This window comes from Lithobates pipiens, unplaced genomic scaffold, assembly GCF_037356315.1.
Source record: "Lithobates pipiens isolate NorthernLeopardFrog02 unplaced genomic scaffold, aLitPip1_a1.2 Scaffold_19, whole genome shotgun sequence".
NCBI classification, from domain to species: domain Eukaryota; kingdom Metazoa; phylum Chordata; class Amphibia; order Anura; family Ranidae; genus Lithobates; species Lithobates pipiens.
In genome coordinates this window covers 481,773,919-481,792,583 of record NW_027507764.1, presented here as the reverse complement: position 1 = coordinate 481,792,583, position 18,665 = coordinate 481,773,919, and the positions used below count along the sequence as shown (strand labels likewise).

Genomic DNA, 18,665 nt, shown 5'->3' with positions numbered 1-18,665 from the left:
ATGAATACCACAAATTACACCCCAATACACATTCTAATACTCCTCCTGAGTATGGCAATACCACATGTGTAAGACTTTTGCACAGCGTGGGCCACATACAGAGGCCCAACATTGAGGGAGCACCATCAGGTGTTCTTGGAGCATAAATTACACATATAATTTCTTGACTACTTCTTACACTTTTGAAGGCCCTGGAGCACCAGGACAATGGAAATGCCCAAAAAATTACCCCATTTTGGAAAGAAAACCACCCAACGTATAATCTGAGGCATATCATATAGCTGAGTATGGATGGGATGGCTGAGTATGGATGGGTTGGCTGGGTTTGGATAGGATGGCTGGCTAGGTATGGCTGAGTGTGGATGGGATGGCTGGGCAATTCTAGGTATGGATGGGATGGCTGGGTATGGCTGAGTATGGATGGGATGGCTGGGTATGACTGAGTATGGATGGGATGGCTGAGTTGGGTATGGCTGGGTGGGTATGGCTGAGTTGGGTATGGCTGAGGATGCATGAGTGCTGCTGAGTATTGCTGAGTATAGGTGGCTGAGCATAGATGGATGGATGAGTATTGCTGAGTATGGATGGATGCATGGATGTATGGATAAGTATTGCTGAGCATGGATGATTATTGCTGAGTATGGATGGATGGATGGATGGATATGTATTGCTGAGCATGGATGGATGAGTATTGCTGAGTATGGATGGCTGAGCATGCATGGATGGATGAGTATTGCTGAGCTTGGATGGATGAGTATTGCTGAGGATGGATGGATGAGTATTGCTGGACATGGATGGATGAGTATTTCTGAGCATGGATGCGTATGGATGGGATGGATGGATGAGTATTTCTAAGCATGGATGGGATGGATGAGTATTTCTGAGCATGGATGAGATGGACGGATGAGTATTTCTGAGCATGGATGGGATGGATAGGAGATTATTTCTGAGCATGGATGGGAGAGTATTTCTGAGCATGGATGGGATGGATAGATGGCTTGAATGGGCACAGATAAGCGCTGTGGGCAGTACACATCCAGCCCACAGCACCTGCTGCACCTGATCTCTCCCCTCTCCGCTGAAACACTGTACCAATAGGTATGGGGAGGGGAGAGAAGAACCCGGACTTGACACCGTCATTTGACGGAGAGATCACGTGGTAAATGGCTGCTGTCAGGCCGCTGTCCCAGGAGGCACGCGGAAGCAAGATTCTGGGAGGGCGTCCATAAGCCGACCGCTCTGTAGCCGTTTTTCGGCTATGGCCTGGTCGGCATGTGGTTAATCTCTGTGTATCATCTATGGCTAGTCACTTCACTGGGTATATGTAAGAATTTACAATCACTTTAGTCAGAAATGTCACCGGAATTCCAAGTGAGACTCCTCTTCTGATTTCCCTGTCAGTTTAAAATGCCCCTATGGTCAGAGTCACACTTCTGAGGCCGAGAAAAGTGAAAGCAGGGGCCATTGTTTGGATATTAGGAATCCTGACTGGAGCCTGAATGGGAGGCCTGGCAGAACACAATTTGGACAATTTGGACTCCTGAGACCTGCCCAATACATACAATATGCTCCAGGGACATTTTTCCCAACTGATATTGATTCAGCATCATTTTTGCTCTTAGCAACACCAATGACACAGTATTTTTTTCCTTCCAGTGACACCACAGATGCAGGGACATGTTTTCCTTTCAGTGACACCACCAACCTAGAGAATTTTTTTTCTTCACTGTTAGCCCCATGTTTGGGCTTGGTGCGCAGGGATCGGTGGCATGGATTCTCATCTTCACCCTGGGCACTGGATGACCTTCTCCTGTCACTGAGTATCTGTATAGCAAAAGGTCTTGTATTTTCTTCACCATTTTCAGTGATATACATACATTTGCTGAGCTGGTTGTGTCAGGAGACACTTTTTTTTTTTTTTGCAAATTTTTAAAGTGATTGGAAACCTAATTTTTTTTAAATAACTAACAAATATGTTATACTTACCTGCTCTGTGCAATAGTTTTGTACAAAGCAGTCCGAAACCTCGTCTTCTCAGTTCCCCACTGGCTCCTCCCCCCACCGAGTGCCCCCATAGCAAGCAACTTACTATGGGGACACTTATGTGGGCTCGATCCAGAGCTACGCTCTGTGTATCCATTGACCAAAAAATCTTTTTGACAAAAGAAAAAATGCAGAAGTTAATGAAAGAAGTCACAACGTTTTACTTAACAACCAAAGACACTTTCGGGACCTATTATTTCTAGGTGCATGACAGCAATCCTCCCAGAGGCTACATGGGCCCAATCCCATGCAAGACTTTTACAATAATAAAATGTATATTCAGCGCAAATCCCTTCATTTAAACTAGTATATTGCAAGCTGAACACTCTAAGGTCAAAACACAACACCTCAAAAGAATATAATAACCAGAATAGTGCAGCATAAACAAATATTAAATTATAAAATATAAAATCAATTCATCAAGAAATTCATAAGTCCATAAAACTGAAAAACTCTAAAAGTCCATGTATTAATAACCACTGTGAGGAAGTGCTTCCAATTCAGGCATGCAGGTGTCAATGTGAATCCAATCTCTCCACCACACACTCAAGCAGCCGCTCACCTCCATATTATGACCATTGTGGTCTCAATGCACCTTTCCCAATATGGTGACACAATTCCTCCAATGGGCAATCAGCAACAACAATAGGAATCCATCTGTAATGTATATGTAGGAATACAATTACGCAACATCTAGTGCTCTCTGCTATTACATAGAATTTATTAAAAAGGATTAAAAGAACTTACAAGTCTGGCACTTATAATAAGTGCGTATGATGAGCGCTCATAGTACAAACAGTACACCAAAAAGATGGCCGCAGGTGACGCCACATGTAGCTCCTCCCCTGTATTGGTTACTTCCTGGGTAGGATTTTGCCAGCTGCTTATGTCTATGGTGGAAGGATTGGATTCACTTTGACACCTGCATGCCTGTAAGAAAACCATTATGCTGCATACACACCACTGGTTTTCCCGTCGGAATAAACTCCGAAAGTTTTTCCAACTGAGTTCTGCTGAAACTGTCGTACACACGATCACACCATAGTCCGATCGTTAAGAACGTGGTGACGTACAACACGTACAATGGGACTAGAAAAAGGAAGTTCAATAGCCAGTAGCCAATAGCTTCTGTCTTGTACTTGCTTCAGAGCATACGTTGTTTTTGGTCCGTTCCTGCTTGATACCTGTTGCTCAACTTGGCTTTCCTTGACCCTGCTTCTGGACTCTGCTTTACTCCTAATTACTGGTTCCTGATCCCAGCTTCCCATTTGACCTTGCTTCTGCCTAATGCCTTGATACCTTGCTGCCCGCCGGCTACCGAACCTGGCTATCTTAGTGACCTCGCTCCTGTTCCATGCTTGGCTCAACACTGCCATCCGAGTGTCTGCGACTACGGTACTGTGACCAGCTGCGACTTCCTGCTGCAAGCCTGCCAGAAACTCTACATCACCTGATGTCCCAGTTCCGCAGTCCAAGCAGAGTGCCTCTTTAAACTCAGCTGATCCATGGCTGCCCTTCCTAATCTGATGGTCACTCTGCCTTCCCAAGGTCGCATCCTCTGCTACAAGTTTCTGGGTCTACATCTGCAGGCACTCGTGTTCCTTCCGTCCCTCGGCTCCCACTGTTCCACTCTCAGAGGCCGATCTTGTCATTTCAGTCTCCCTTCAGGTACGTGACAATGCCTGAATTGGAAGACCTTTACAAAACTTCCTCCTCTTCCAATGGGATGGAAGCATGACGACATTAGAGACATCAGTCCACAATCGCCTGCAGGTCAAGCAATCAATGCTGTAGTGGCTAAACGAGAAATCATAGAGCCCAGGGAGACTATGGTCTCAAACCAACATAGCCCGAATAACCACAGATGGCTTGGCTACTGAAAGGGTGTTACGAAAAAACAAGGAATGTTCGGAAAAAGTTATTGCCACTCTGCTGGCTAGGAGGAAAAGATGACCCTGGTGATAGACAAAAAAAATTGCAAAAAGTTTGATGCCTGGGTAGAAGGACTGATACATTTTTCATTCCAACTATTTTAGATTTCCTACAAGAAGGAGCAGATACAAAATTATCATTCAGTACCCTCAAGTACAAGTATCAGCACCATCCTGTTTCCTAGACACAAGGTTGGCAGAGGATCCTTTGGTCAATAGATTACTATACGCCATCGCTAGAGGTAAACTATCCACCTTCAAGGAATTTTCATTCTTGGGATCTATCAACGATCCTACAAGGATTCTTGAAGCCTCCTTTTGAATCCATTGAAGACTGCCCAATTAAATCCTAACTCTCAAAAGACTTCTGCTGGTGTTCCTAGTATCTGTTTGAAGAGTTAGCAAAATCCAAACAATTTCTTTCTTGGAACCATACCATTGTGGATAAGATCATTTTGAAGCTAGACCCAGCTTTTCTGCCTAATATTTCTTCAGCATTCCACAGATCCCAGGCCATCATCTTAACATCCGTCTGCTAATGCTTCCAACAAAAAGAGGAAACTTATTACAGGCTAGATGCAATAAAGTGCCTGAGGCCGCGTACACACGCGCGGACTGTTCGCCCAACTTTGTCCGTCCAACAGTTTCGGCAAACAGTCCGCTCAAACTTAGCATGGACGGACATGGCCACACACGACGGACGAACAGTTTGCTGAAACCGTGCGCGATGACGTGAACGGCACGTACGACGGGACGAAAAATACGACGTCCTATACACTGCATTATAGCTTTCGGCGTGAAAATCCTTTCTGAGCATGCGCGCAACTTTGTTTGACGAACAAGCCTACACACGGGCGGACTGTTCGCTGAAACAAGGTTTCAGCGGACAGTTTTTCGGAAATTCCGAAAAACCTTGTCCGTCCAACTGTCCGCTGAAACTGTCCGCTGAAAGCCCACACACGAGCGGACTGTCCGCCCAAACACTGTTCAGCGGACAAAGTTGGGCGAACAGTCCGCCCGTGTGTACGCGGCCTCATAGTCTAGAAGGAACAAAAAAATAGAGATAGATGTCAGCAATGTTCTTCTTCTCAGGACCCAAAAGAGATAAATGGTCTTCCAAAAAACACCATTCCAAAACACAAAGGAGAGCAGCGCCATCTAAGTGCAGCAATGGTAAAACATTTTATTCCAAGACAGACAATTGGGAACTCACAAGATCGTGGAGATTACACTGCATGTAAAATGATTTAGGAGGTTCAATCACCCCTGCGGTAGGCTTGCAGCTGGAGAGGCAGCTGATGATCCTGGCTGCTCTGATGGCTCCCAGCACTTCCCGACACTTACAAATGGCTCAGGGGCTCCTTCATCGGGCAATCGTTTGTCCATCTGCGAGCCTACCTCCTTCCCCCAGGAGTGGGTGAACCTCCTAAATCATTTTACATGTGCTGTAATGTCTACGAGCTTGTGATTTCCCAGTTGTCTGTCTTAGAATAAAATGTTTTATTATTGTTTCACTTAGCCCTAGTACACACGGTCGGAGAATCCGTCGGAATGTGTCCTATCGGACCGTGTTGTCGGATTAATCCGACTGTGTGTGGTATGCATCGGACTGTTTCCGTCGGACCAAATTTTACAACATGTTGGAAATATTTTCCGACCAACTGGTCCGATAGGACATACTCCGATCATGTGTAGAGAATTTCGATCGGACAAAGTGCCACGCATGCTCAGATCAAATTCCTACATCAAAGCTATTGGCTACTAGCCTGAACGTAGTCCCATCGTAACTAAATTACGTCATCATGTTCTGAAAGATCGGATTTTTCGACAACTTTGTCCGACCGTGTGTATGCAACAGTTTCGGACAAGATCCGACGGACAGAATCCGACCGTGTGTACAAGGGCTTAGATGGCACTGTTCTCCTTTATGTTTGGCGTTCTACAGAGCTGGTTCTAGCTTGTCACGAGCCTGCAGCCATCCACAGTCAGGTCACCTGAGACCACCATTACATCTTGTGCTGCATATGAACCTCCAAACATGGACTCCCTGTTACAGAGAGTTTTTTAACTGCCCACTCTCTCCATCCAGCTGATAGAGCGCACATAAGTATATGTATTTTCCTGTGCAAAAAACACCATTGCTAGATGAATAAAAGAAGCAATAACACATACTTATCTATCACAAAATAAAATACTTCCAGAAGGAATTACAGCACATTCCACCAGAGCCTGGACATTATCTTGGATGGAAAGAGCAGGAGCCTGTTTTTACCATCCCCTAACTGCCCATCTGAAAGAGACCTATTTCTGCAGCAGTTTATTTTCTATATTTTTACATTCTTACAGACCTTCTTAGGTCCAAAATTAATATTGAGCAGACTTCCTTCAAAATGCTAAGTTTATAATAAATCTTTATTTTTTGTGTAAAAATAAGAAATTAAACAGTACATTGGTCTTGATAGCTTTATCTAAATTTGGATTTTTTCATGCTTTAGCTTCAGGAACAGACAAAGCAACATGAAACTGTGGAGGCACAACTGACAGAGAAGAGGTCTGAATGTCTATCGGTACAAGCCACCATACTTCAGCTTGAAGAGCAGTATGTAGCTACAGCTCAGTCTGTGCAGGAGCGGATTGTTTTCCAGCTGCGGTATGTTTTATTAAAATGAAATTGCATTATGGCTTTTAAGGATAACCACTCAGAATAAAAGTATAGGAGCTTATAGAAGATACATTTCTCTCAATTTTACAATTTCAAGCTAAGCATGGCCAGATGAGGGGCCTTTGGTTCCTTTATCTTCAATTACAGAGTTTTTATCACTTTCTGATACCGAAAACTGCTATTCATTGGCCACTTACAGAATTTGAGCAGTTATATATATCCTCTTTGCCTCCAACCTGTACTATATCTAAGTCTTATTCATTATTATTTACTTTTGCCTCCCCAGATTTACCTTAGTTCACAGCCAACTGGACAGTGATACCTGCTCAATTCTTGTTGAGGAATGGGAATTTTTTTTTTGTCAATACACATACATTTTCAATGGCATGCGATACTCAAGAATGCAATTTTATGCTTTCGAACATTCCCTCCTATTTCTAAACTTTGGCAGCATGTAATTCAGATGTAGATCCAGAGTCTAATCTTGGAGGGAACACTGCAAAAAAATGTGTGGGAAATTTATCGGGGAAATGGCTGGTGTTGGTGCTTCAATCAGCACGGCACTATGGTTAATATGGTGTCAGGATGATTGAAGCGCATTATTTCTATTATTACATTGTAATATAAAATGAAATAGTTCAATTCATCATAATGAAGAATCAGTGGGAGCCCTGAGCATGTCACTTACCACCGTCGCCTGCCTTCAGATGGGGCTTGTCACTTGTTACGTCGCCTGTTATCAGAACCAGATTGTCACTGCCAGTGGCCAGTGACAGCATTCCTGTTGTCCCAGAGTAATGGACAGTAATGGCAGTATTTTAGATGCAGAAATGTGGTGATACACACACACATATAAATACACAGTGTCTTGAAAAAGTATTGGTGGTTGCAGCCAGGTGGGGGGGGGGGGTGACAGGATGAATGCAGTAAGGTGGAGGGGAGGACATGGTGGACGCAGCCAGGTGGAGGGGAGGATAGGGTGGATGCAGTAAGGTGAAGGGGAGGACAGGGTGGGAGCAGCCAGGTGGAGGGGAGGACAGAGTGGGAGAAGCCAGGTAGAGGGGAGGACAGGGTAGGAGCAGCCAGGTGGAGGGGAGGACAGGGTGAATACAGTCAGGTGGAGGGGAGGACAGGGTGGGAGCAGCCAGGTGGAGGGATGGACAGGGTAGATGCAGGCAGGTGGAGGGGAGTACAGGGTGGGAGCAGCCAGATGGAGGAGAGGACAGGGTGGGAGCAGCCAGATGGAGGAGAGGACAGGGGGGATGTAGCCAGGTGGAGGGGGACAGGGTGGGAGCAGCCAGGTGGAGGGGAGGAAAGGGTGGGAGCAGCCAGGTGGCAGGGAGGACAGGGTGGGAGCAGCCAGGTGGAGGAGAGGACAGGGTGGGAGCAACCAGGTGGAAGGGAGGAAAGGGTGGGAGCAGCCAGGTGGAGGGGAGGACAGGATAGGGGAAACCAGATGGAGGGGAGGACAGGGTGGGAGAAGCCAGGTGGAGTGGAGGGCAGGGTGGGAGCAGCCAGGTGGAGGAGAGGACAGGGTGGGAGCAACCAGGTGGAAGGGAGGAAAGGGTGGGAGCAGCCAGGTGGAGGGGAGGACAGGATGGGAGAAGCCAGGTGGAGGGGAGGACAGGGTGGGAGAAGCCAGGTGGAGTGGAGGGCAGGGTGGGAGCAGCCAAGTGGAGGGGAGGACAGGGTGGGAGCAGCCAGGTGGAGAGGAGGACAGGGTGGGAGCAGCCAGGTGGCAGGGAGGACAGGGTGGGAGCAGCCAGGTGGAGGAGAGGACAGGGTGGGAGCAACCAGGTGGAATGTGCAGAAACGCCGTAAGGGATGCACAAGGTCTGAGTCGTCTTCAGCTAGGCAAGAGTTAAGGACCTGGAAATTTAGGATAAAAAAAAAGTATTTACATTTAAAATATTTTTTTTTTGTTAGTAATTGTGTTATAGCCTAGCTCCCAACTGCCCCTGATTTTGAGGGACTGACCCTCATTTGGAACATAGTGCCCCTGTCCCTCATTTCTCCTCATTTGTCCCTCTTCATCCATTTTCCAAATGGCTGCATTTGAAAACTTCAGACGCCAATATAAAGGAATAGTAGTGGGAAAAAAAGCACTTGTGGGTTTAACCAATCTTTTTATGTATAATTCTCCTTTAAGGGTGTTGCAGGGGGTGTGTCCTATGCCTACAGTATTTTTCGAATAGGTGTCCCTCATTCCCATCTCAGAAAGTTGGGAGGTATGTTATAGGGAGGGGGAGGAGGCATGAGAGGAGAACATTAGAAAAGGGGTAAAGGTCTACTTCGGAGTCAATGACCCAAAACAAGTATGCAGGTCAGGAGTTCTGATTTCATTGACTGCATAATTGTTCCTGGCTGGTGAATCATTAGGTTGTCCAGCAAAGCTTGTGATAAGTTGGTTGTGGCAACTTCTGTATTTTAGATGTTTTTCTTGTAAAAATGTCCATTCACTGTCACATCCTTCCACTCAGAACAACGTATTTAACAAATGAAGACACATGGGGGAGATTTACTAAAACCGGTGCAGCTGTGCATACTAACCAATCAGCTTCCAGATTTTATTGTCAAAGCTTAATGGAACAAGTTAAAGTTAGAAGCTGATTGGTTTCTAAGCACATCTTCACCAGATTCTGAGTGCTCCAATTTTTGAAAATCGCCCCTATAATGTGAAGCAGAGGGTGGCAGGATGAAGTTCACGCTGATATTGTTCTTAAAAGATAATTGGCAACTTCCACACATTATTCTGTGGTTGCAGTGGCCATGGGAAGTCTCCTACACTCAGGAATGTGTGGAGGCTCCAGAACTGCCTAGGTAAGCATGATGTTGCATGCCCAGTATGATGATGTCATACACTCTGGCTTGGAAAATAGATGGGTCACTCCTGGGTCTTCAGACTTTTAGACTAACTTTGAACTAACATACTAATGTACTGTTTTTAGCAAAGAAGCAGAAAAATTACGTACTCAGCTGAAAGAAAAGCAGCTGGCAGCTGATGAAGATAAATATTTGAGGAACAAATTGGCAGAAGACTGTGGACGTCTAACCAAAGAAAATGCCCACTTTCTAGCTCGGATATCGGAAACCACTAAACAACTTGAAGAGGTAGGTAACTAAAAGTGGCCAAAAACCTCTCTGCACATCCCTTAGTCAACCCTTCTCGTAAGGAGGACACAGCTAGGTGGAATTCTCAAGGCTTGTTTTCAATTAGATATTCCGTTGTCTAGTTGTGTAGTTGTTTGTCAGGCAGATCTATCTGTATACAGTTTGAGGGGCGTGATTCACTGCTCATTGTGTGTGTAAATTGTAGCTTGAGCTACTGAATTGTGTAAACAGACACCTTCACCCATACTTGAATGTACCAGGTATTTGGCTGTGGCAAGCAAATGGAGAGTAGGGGATGTAAATGGAAGGTAACTATAAGCAGTGCGGAGGGCATATAGCATTTCCCACTGTACACATATTCTGCCCAACCAATAAAGTGATACTAAAGTCTCATTTTTTTTTAGTTAAAAATAACAAACATGTCATACTTAGTTACTTACCTCCTCTGTGTATTTGCACAGAGCAGCCTGGATCCTCCTCTTCTCGGTTCCCTCCTCGGTGCTCCTGGCCCCTCCCTCCTGTTAAGTGCCCCCACAGCAAGTAGCTTGTTGTGGGGGCACCATAGCCGAGCCACAGCTTCCTGTGTCCATTCAGACATGGAGCAGCGGCTTTACCCCACCCCCTTTCTCTCCACATTGGCAGACTGACTTTGATTGACAGCAGTGGGAGCCAATGGCGCAGCGCTGCTGTCACAGCCAACGAGGAGGGGAGTCCCGGGCAGCCAAGACACTCCTACAACATCTCTGGATCTAGGTGGGGCTCGGGTAAGTATTAGAGGGGCTGAAGGGGGCTGCTGCACACAGGAGGTTTTTATCTTAATGCATAGAATGCACAATCCACCCTAGGATCTGATAGCATTATGCTGATATGTTGTAATGCTGATGTGAGCTGCAGGTGTTCCCGTGGCTGCTGCAGTGTCCTGTCTTACAAGGAATGCTGCAGGCAGTGACCACTGACATTCTCCTGCTTTTCACTTATTATATTGAGCAGGTATAAGGTGTGTGTGTAATATACATTGATCAGCCATAACATTAAGATCACTGACAGGTAAAGTGAATAACATTATCTTGTTACAATGGCATCTGGATCTCAATGGGATATATGAGGGTTCTTCAAAAAGTTTTCATGCTTTTCTTAGCTCTAATAAATATAAAAAAGTGCAGAAACTTTTTGAAGACCCCTTGTATGTGGCAACAAGTAAACATATTGTCCTCGAAGTTGATGTGTTAAAATCAGAAAAAGTGGGCATCGCAGATTGTTGTGTATGGGGCTGTATAGCTGACTCGTGTGCACCTTCAGTGGGTATGTGAACATCAAAGCTGGACCACAGAGCAATTGAAGAAGGTAGACTGGTCTAATGAATCATGTTGGAATGATGTGGATGGTTGATTGCATCTGTTTTGCTTACCTTTGGAAGAGATGGCACCAGGATGCCTTATGGGAAGAAAAAAGCCAGCGGAGGCACTGTGATGCTTTGGCCAATTTTCTGCTGGGAAAACTTGGTCCTGCCTTTCATGTGGATGTTACTTTGATATGTACCACCTACCTAAACATTGTTGCTGACCAAGTACACCCCTTCATGGAAATGGTATATCCTGAAGGCAGTGGCTTCTTTAACCACTTGCCGTCCGCCCTATAGGCAATTGACGGCTGCAAAGTGGTTTCATAATCCTGATCAGACGTCATATGATGTGATCAGGATTTTGAGCCGCTGCGCACCCCCGGGGGCGCGCATCGCGGCGATCGTTGTTGCGGGGTGTCAGTCTGACACCCTGCAACTACGATCTCGGTAAAGAGTCTCCGATGGAGACTCTTTACCACATGATCAGCTGTGTCCAATCACAGCTGATCACAGTGTAAATGGGAAGAGCCGGTGATTGGCTTTTCCTCACTCGCGTCTGTCAGACGCGAGTAGAGGAGAGCCGATCAGCTGCTCCTCTGACGGGGGGGTCTATGATGATCGATTATCAGCGCAGCCCCCCCCCCCACCGAGGATGCCCACACTGGACCACCAGGGACGCCACCAGACCACCAGGGATGCCCAGGACAAGGTAATCCTCCCTAAACCACCAGGGATGCCAGTCAGTGCCCACAAAGGATGCCAATCAGTGCCCACAATGGGCATCACTGATTGGCATGCATTATTGTTTGGCACTGATTGGCATCCATTAGTACAGTACAACATAATACAATGCCGCCTATCAGTGCCCACCTGTGCCGCCTATCAGTGCCCACCTGTGCTGCCTATCAGTGCCCACCTGTGCTACCTATCAGTGCCCATCCATGCCCATCTGTGCCGCCTATCCATGCCCATCTGTGCCGCCCATCCATGCCCATCCGTGCCAGCTATCAGTGCCAATTTGTGCCACCTATCAGTGCCCATCCGTGTCGCCTATCAGTGCCACCCATCAGTTCCACCTATCGGTACCCATCAGTGCCGCCTATCAGTGCCACATATCAGTGTCCATCAATGCCACCTCATCAGTGCCACTCCATTGGTGCCACATCATGGGTGCCCATCAGTGCCGCTTTATCAGTGCCCATCAGTGAAGGAGAAAACGTACTTATTTACAAAGTTTTGAAACTGAAACAAAAAAAAAACATTTTTTTTCAAAATTTTCACTATTTTTTTATTTGTTTAGCAAAAAATAAAAACCGTAGAGGTGATCAGATACCACCAAAAGAAAGCTGTATTTGTGGGAAAAAAAATGATAAAAGTTTCATTTTGGTACAGTGTAGCATGACCGCGCAATTGTCATTCAAAATGTGACAGCGCTGAAAGCTCAAAATTGGTCTGGGCAGGAAGGTGTTTAAGTGCCTGGTATTGAAGTGGTTAAGCAGGGTAATGCACCTGGCCACACTGCAAAAAAGGGTTCAGGAATGGTTTGAGGAACACAACAATGAGGTTGACAAATTCTCCAGATCTCAATTAATTTCAGTTCATTGAGCATCTGTGAGATGCTGGAAAAACAAGTCTGATTCATAGAGGCCCCACCTTGCAACTTACAGGACTTAAAGGATCTGCTGCTGACTTGGTGCCAGATACTATAGCATACTTTCAGAGGTCTAGTGGGTCAGAGCTGTTTGCTGGTAAAAGGGGGACCTATTCAATATTAAATGGGTCTTCATACTGTTTTGGCTGATCGGTGTATTTTTATAAACTTTGATGCGGCTACAAATCAGCTTTAAAACTCAGATTCTTGTGTAAACCCAGTGAAATCTGGGTATACATGTAATATAGGTGGCCATAAGTGGCCAGATACAGTATCTCCCCAATGTTGACAGCATTGATGGCAGAGTAATACATAATTGTCTTAAGTGAGTTGCAACAGCTACGGTCTTTCTATGGTTCTCTCCTTTGGTGACCACAACTCTCATTCTGTAATTTCTACTTTCTCCTTCGTCACTCTCAAGGAGATCTTCCAACAATTTGAAAAGCTCTGTGTGTGATAACCAGCACTGACTGGCTAACAGACTTTTTTATTTAAGTAATGCTCAACATCAGAAGAGCAATAGCTTTTGGCCTTGCAACAGCTCAACTGAGAAATCATTATAGTACAGTGTGTACTTAAAACAACACCTATAATAATAAACAAATAATCTTGTTGCTTGATGCCACAGGGCATTAAACAGTTTATGACCCTTCATGCTTGCCTTTTCATTTGTAGGCTCACTTTCTCACGCCCTCGGTTTATTTATCTTGTCTTGGGTGGTTCCACTAATCAGGCCAGATTTGCTATTTTAGTGCAAATTAACTCCACCCAGAGACTGTCCAGCACACTTGTTACATATACAAGATCCTTTTCTATGCATAGCCAGTCGATACAGTGTACTGTGTCTCCAGTGAGCAATTTTCAATCATCTCACAGATTGCTAGGAACCAGTAAAAAGTTAAGCTGGCCATAGATGATACAGTTTTCTTTCCTGCAGCCACAAGTTGCAAGGAAAAAAATTAGCTTGATTCGAATGCTTCCCGCAGAGCTATTGTGTTCTCCCGGTGGGAGAGCACTGGGAGCCATCCCTGCTGCTAGAACACAGTGATTATTGCTAGTGGCTATAACCACTGGAAATAATCGCATTCTAAAAATCTGACATGCTAGTCAGCCTGCCCATACATAGTTCAAAGCCCATTTAGGAGGGACCCATCTATGGCTGGATTTATTGGATAAAACGCCAAAATTGAGATGCGGAGACAGTAAGTATGCTGTAGCAATAGTGAATCAAATATGCATAAACAATATGAACAATGCATTTGTTTTAAATACCTCCAGCATGACATTTGTATCTCACCGCTACAACTTCAGGGCCTGTAGCATCCCAGAGTCCTTCACAGATTCTGAAACTATAATTAAAGAACTTATTTTACACCTGATCCCGGATATACCTTCCCACAAGTTGAAATTGGACAGAGCCCATCGAGCCCCCAAGATGATGGCTTGCCATGAGACATCATAGGATAGCCCCATTACTATGGCGGGAAGGAGCATGTAATTGCCAGAGGCAGGGAAATAGCTGATCTGCAGCTGCGTGACCACAACATCCAGATTTTCGCAGACATTTCACCAGCCACTGTTCAGAAACGCAGAGCAATGAAGCTCTTGTTACAACCTCTTATAGCCAAGAATTTAAAATACTACTGGGCCTTTCCCTCAGCCCGGGATGACATTTGTCGACCACAAGGGGTTTACCCTAGGGTTATTTGTTCATTTTGTTTTAGCAACTGTTCTGACAATTAATAATCTGTCCCGTTTTCTTGTACACAGGAACGCTTTAATCTTGATAGTGTTCTGAGCTTCTCTTTCTTTTCTCTCTGTACTTTCCCTTTTCTTCTCTTTTTCTGTTCTTGTTTCCATGCTTGTGGTCCCCTTGATACCGAGCTTCAGTCTGCAGGAGGGCTTTACAAACCGGGGAGTTTGACTGTAATCTTGGGGGACGCTGGTAAGTGAGACTTAATTTTCCTGTATGCACCATGGTGAACTCTGCAACTAAGCCCCCCATTAAATTTATAACCCACGATGTTCAGGGGCTGAATTCCACAGTCTAACGCAGGATGGCCTTTCAACATTATAAATCCCCACACGCAGATGTGCTTTTCCTCCAAGATATGCACTTCCCACCGAATTACAACCCAAGCTTTCTGCACCATAATTAACCCCATTTTTACCTAACGAACGGTCCGGGTAAAACAGGGGCAGTGGCAGTCTGCTTCTCCAAGCGGGTCTCCTTTTCACTAGAAAAGAGGACTTGCGAACCAAAAGGACGCTACCTAGTTCTATTTGGGCATCAGGAGGGTACCCTGGTCACTTTAATTGCTTACTATGCCCCTAACTCAGGTCAATTGTCCTTCTTTTGTACTTTACTGCATGCTGTGTCCCCAGATTTGGGGGGAATGGTGCTTTTTGGGGGAGACTCCAATGTAGCCCTGGACTCTATCTTTGACAAAACTAGGTGTTCCTCACCTTCTCCTAGACACTACCCTAAAGTTGGGTCAAAACTGGCTAAAATGTTGCAATACCACAATCTGATTGATGTATGGCGTGGACTTAACCCATCCAGTTAAGATTACATGTTCTTTTCCCACATTCCCCATACCTATTCTAGAATTGACAAAAGACAACCAAGGAAAAATCCAAGCTCTACTTACCGACCAGCTTGCGTCCAACCAAATGAACTTGTCTAACAGTATGCGTTAAAAACAGGGGTTTAGTCTGCACACATTTTCAAATACATGCATAAGCTACAGGCCCTGGCAGGGCACCCTGTTACCTGTAGTTCCTATCTCTGACTAATGAGAGACTCCGCAATGGAAGCACATGCATTCTGATTGGATAGATGGAGGGCAGAAGGGCTGGAGGGAGCCCACCCCTCCTTAAAGGTACAAGGACACACTGAACACCCAGCATATAGCACCATGGCTGCAAAGGTGTCAGTGCGTTGCCTGACCTAAACAACAAGCATACAAAAAGTGAGCCACTGCCCCCATCTATAACTAACCTTACAGCAAGGAGCATTGGAGGGCAACAAAATGACAAAAAACAACCAAGGAAAAATCAAAGCTCTACTTTCCAACCAGCTTGCGACCAACCATATGAACCTGTCTAAGGCCGCGTACACACGCGGGGACTGTTCGCCCAACTTTGTCCGCTGAACAGTGTTTCGGCGGACAGTCCGCTCGTGTGTGGGCTTTCAGCGGACAGTTTCAGCGAACAGTCCGCTGAACAAGGTTTTTCGGAATTTCCGAAAAACTGTCCGCTGAAACTTTGTTTCAGCGAACAGTCCCCTCGTGTGTAGGCTTGTTCGTCAAACTAAGTTCCGCCCATGCTCAGAAAGGATTTACACGCCGAAAGTTATAATGCAGTGTATAGGACGTCGTATTTTTCGTCCCGTCGTACGTGCCGTTCACGTCATCGCGCACGGTTTCAGCAAACTGTTCGTTCGTCGTGTGTGGCCATGTCCGTCCATGCTAATTTTGAGCGGACTGTTTGCTGAAACTGTTTGACGGACAAAGTTGGGCGAACAGTCCCCGCGTGTGTACGCGGCCTAAGAGTATGCATTAAAAACAGGGGTTTAGTATGCACACATTTGCAAATGCATGTGTAAGCTACAGGCCCCGGGAGACACCTTGTTACCTGTAGTTACTATCTTCTACTGTCTTTAATGCATACTGTTAGACAGGTTAATTTGGTTGGTCTCAAGCTGGTCAGTAAGTAGAGCTTGGATTTTTTCCTTGGTTGTTTTTTCTCATTTTGTTGCCCTCCAATGCTCCTTGCTGTAAGTCCAGTTATAGATGGGGCAGCTGCTCACTTTTTGTATGCTTGTTGTTTAGGTCAGGCAACGCACTGCCCCCTTTGTAGCTATGGTGCTATATGCTGGGTGTGCAGCATGTCCCTGTACCTTTAAGGAGGGGTGGGCTACCTCCAGCTCATCTGCCCTCCATTTATCCCATCAGAATGCATGTGCTTCCATTGTGGAGTCTCTCATTAGTCAGAGATAGGAACTACAGGTAACAGTGTGCCTTCTGGGGCCTGTAGATTACCCATGCATTTGCAAATGTGTGCAGACTAAACCCCTGTTTTTTAATGCATACTGTAATGCTGCATACACATGGTCGGAATTTCGGGTAGCAAAAGACCGATGATAGCTTTTCGTTGGAAAATGCGACCGTGTGTATGCTCCATCGCAATTTTGCTGGCCGAATTTCCACCCGCAAAAGATTGAGAGCAGGTCCTCAATTTTTCAGACGGAAAAAGTTTCTATCGGAAATTCCGATCGTGCGTATGCAATTCCGACGTGAAAAAAAACATGCATGCTCAGAATTAAGTACGAGACGGACCCGCTTGGTCTCGCAAAACTAGCGTTCGTAATGGAGATTACACATTCGTCGCACAGATAATTTTTAAATCTTTCAATGCATTCTCTTCTTTTTTTATAATGCTAGAAGAATTAAGTTGTTTTGCTGCTCATATTCACACAAACTTCTTTCTTTATTATTTCTTGTGATCTCATGAATAATCTTTATTTTAATTAAAGCCAGATCTCCGGATTTGGTCATCGGAATCTCCGATCGTGTGTACAAGGGCTAAGACAAATGACCCCCATCTCTAACTGTTATGCACCTATACTCCCCTTCCCCTTATTACTCCCCTAAAATAACTGAGACCACACCTTGCTTTTGGAGTATAACTGGCCATAACAGCCTTTATTAAAACAATTCAACCAAAATAACTCCAATATAAATATATAAACATCAACCATATAAACCACACCCATCATAAATTTTTTAACCCAGTCTGTTGGTCTCTGACGGCGACCCACCTTTTCTATATGAATATAACACCATCCACTGCGGGACTATTTTAAACCTGTTAACCTTCAGCTGTAACGCTCGTATACACTCACTGCCCCGCAGTGCCACCGTTACCAAATTCCAGCCCCCTTGCTGGAATACATCGGAGGGGCTGATCCTGAGATGAGCCCCACACCCCGTTTTCCTCACGTACATTTACCGCCACCATCAGAGACCAACAAGCAACACCGCCACAGCCTGAAAGGGGGACTACCTTACTCTTGAGGACTCCTACCCACCATCAAAGCCCTTTAAATCCTGTCCTTTAGTCCCAGTGTCCATAGGTCGCTCCCTACATCAGAAAGATGAACTCCATCCTTCCTCAAGTAAAGCCCAACATTCTTCTCCAGCTCCATATGTCTAAACCTTATACCTCCATGCTTGACCACAAACCGCCCCACCAATTTGTTTACACGAATCTGCATCTTCTGAATCATCTCCACTGACCTGACCCATCTCCAAACTGTCCTTGCCACGATGTCCGACCATATCAACACCGTGTCCGGAAAAGACTCCCTGAACTGCAAAAAATCTGCCTTGATGCCGGCGATCAGATTCCTGACCGGGTGAAACCCCAAGTCATTGCCCCCGTATGTAATACCAAGACATCCAGCAGTCTGTCCAGACTAGCTTACCGCATCACATCCCGTGCTACCCCCTCCCATTTAATCCCCGGCACCCTCAACCATCGCAAATAAGCTTCCCTCCGAGAAATGCCCAACTGTCGGCCATCGGGCCTAGCATCTCCTCTCCTGGCCCCCCAACACACATAAGAGTGCCCAATGATCCAGACGAGGCGCTGTGGACCTCCATCTGAAACGAGATGATAACAAAAAAGGTAGCAATACCCATTATGCCTTCATACATATGGACACAATTCCTTCATAAACCCCTACTGCTCACCCCTCCCCTTTATTTATTTATTTTTATTCAATCACCATGTGGGGCCTAATATAAGAATGAGACCTCCTTGATTCCCACCTAAAAATCCACCACCTCATCCAACCCACATCTGGCAGCTTCGGTAGCCGCCCCAATGCGGAAGGAGTGTGAAGCGTACTGTGCCCCGTCA

General features: G+C 45.6%; 1 protein-coding gene across 2 annotated transcripts in view; it reads left to right on the top strand.

Annotated features, from left to right (window-relative positions):
• Positions 1–18,665, top strand: part of LOC143997346 (uncharacterized) — a 159,992-nt gene that overhangs the window by 80,852 nt on the left and 60,475 nt on the right. For both annotated transcript variants that reach the window (XM_077492927.1, XM_077492926.1), the window contains 2 exons: positions 6,470–6,624; positions 9,585–9,747. In XM_077492927.1, the coding sequence (XP_077349053.1) occupies positions 6,470–6,624; positions 9,585–9,747 (318 nt within the window). The remainder of the gene's footprint in view (positions 1–6,469; positions 6,625–9,584; positions 9,748–18,665) is intronic.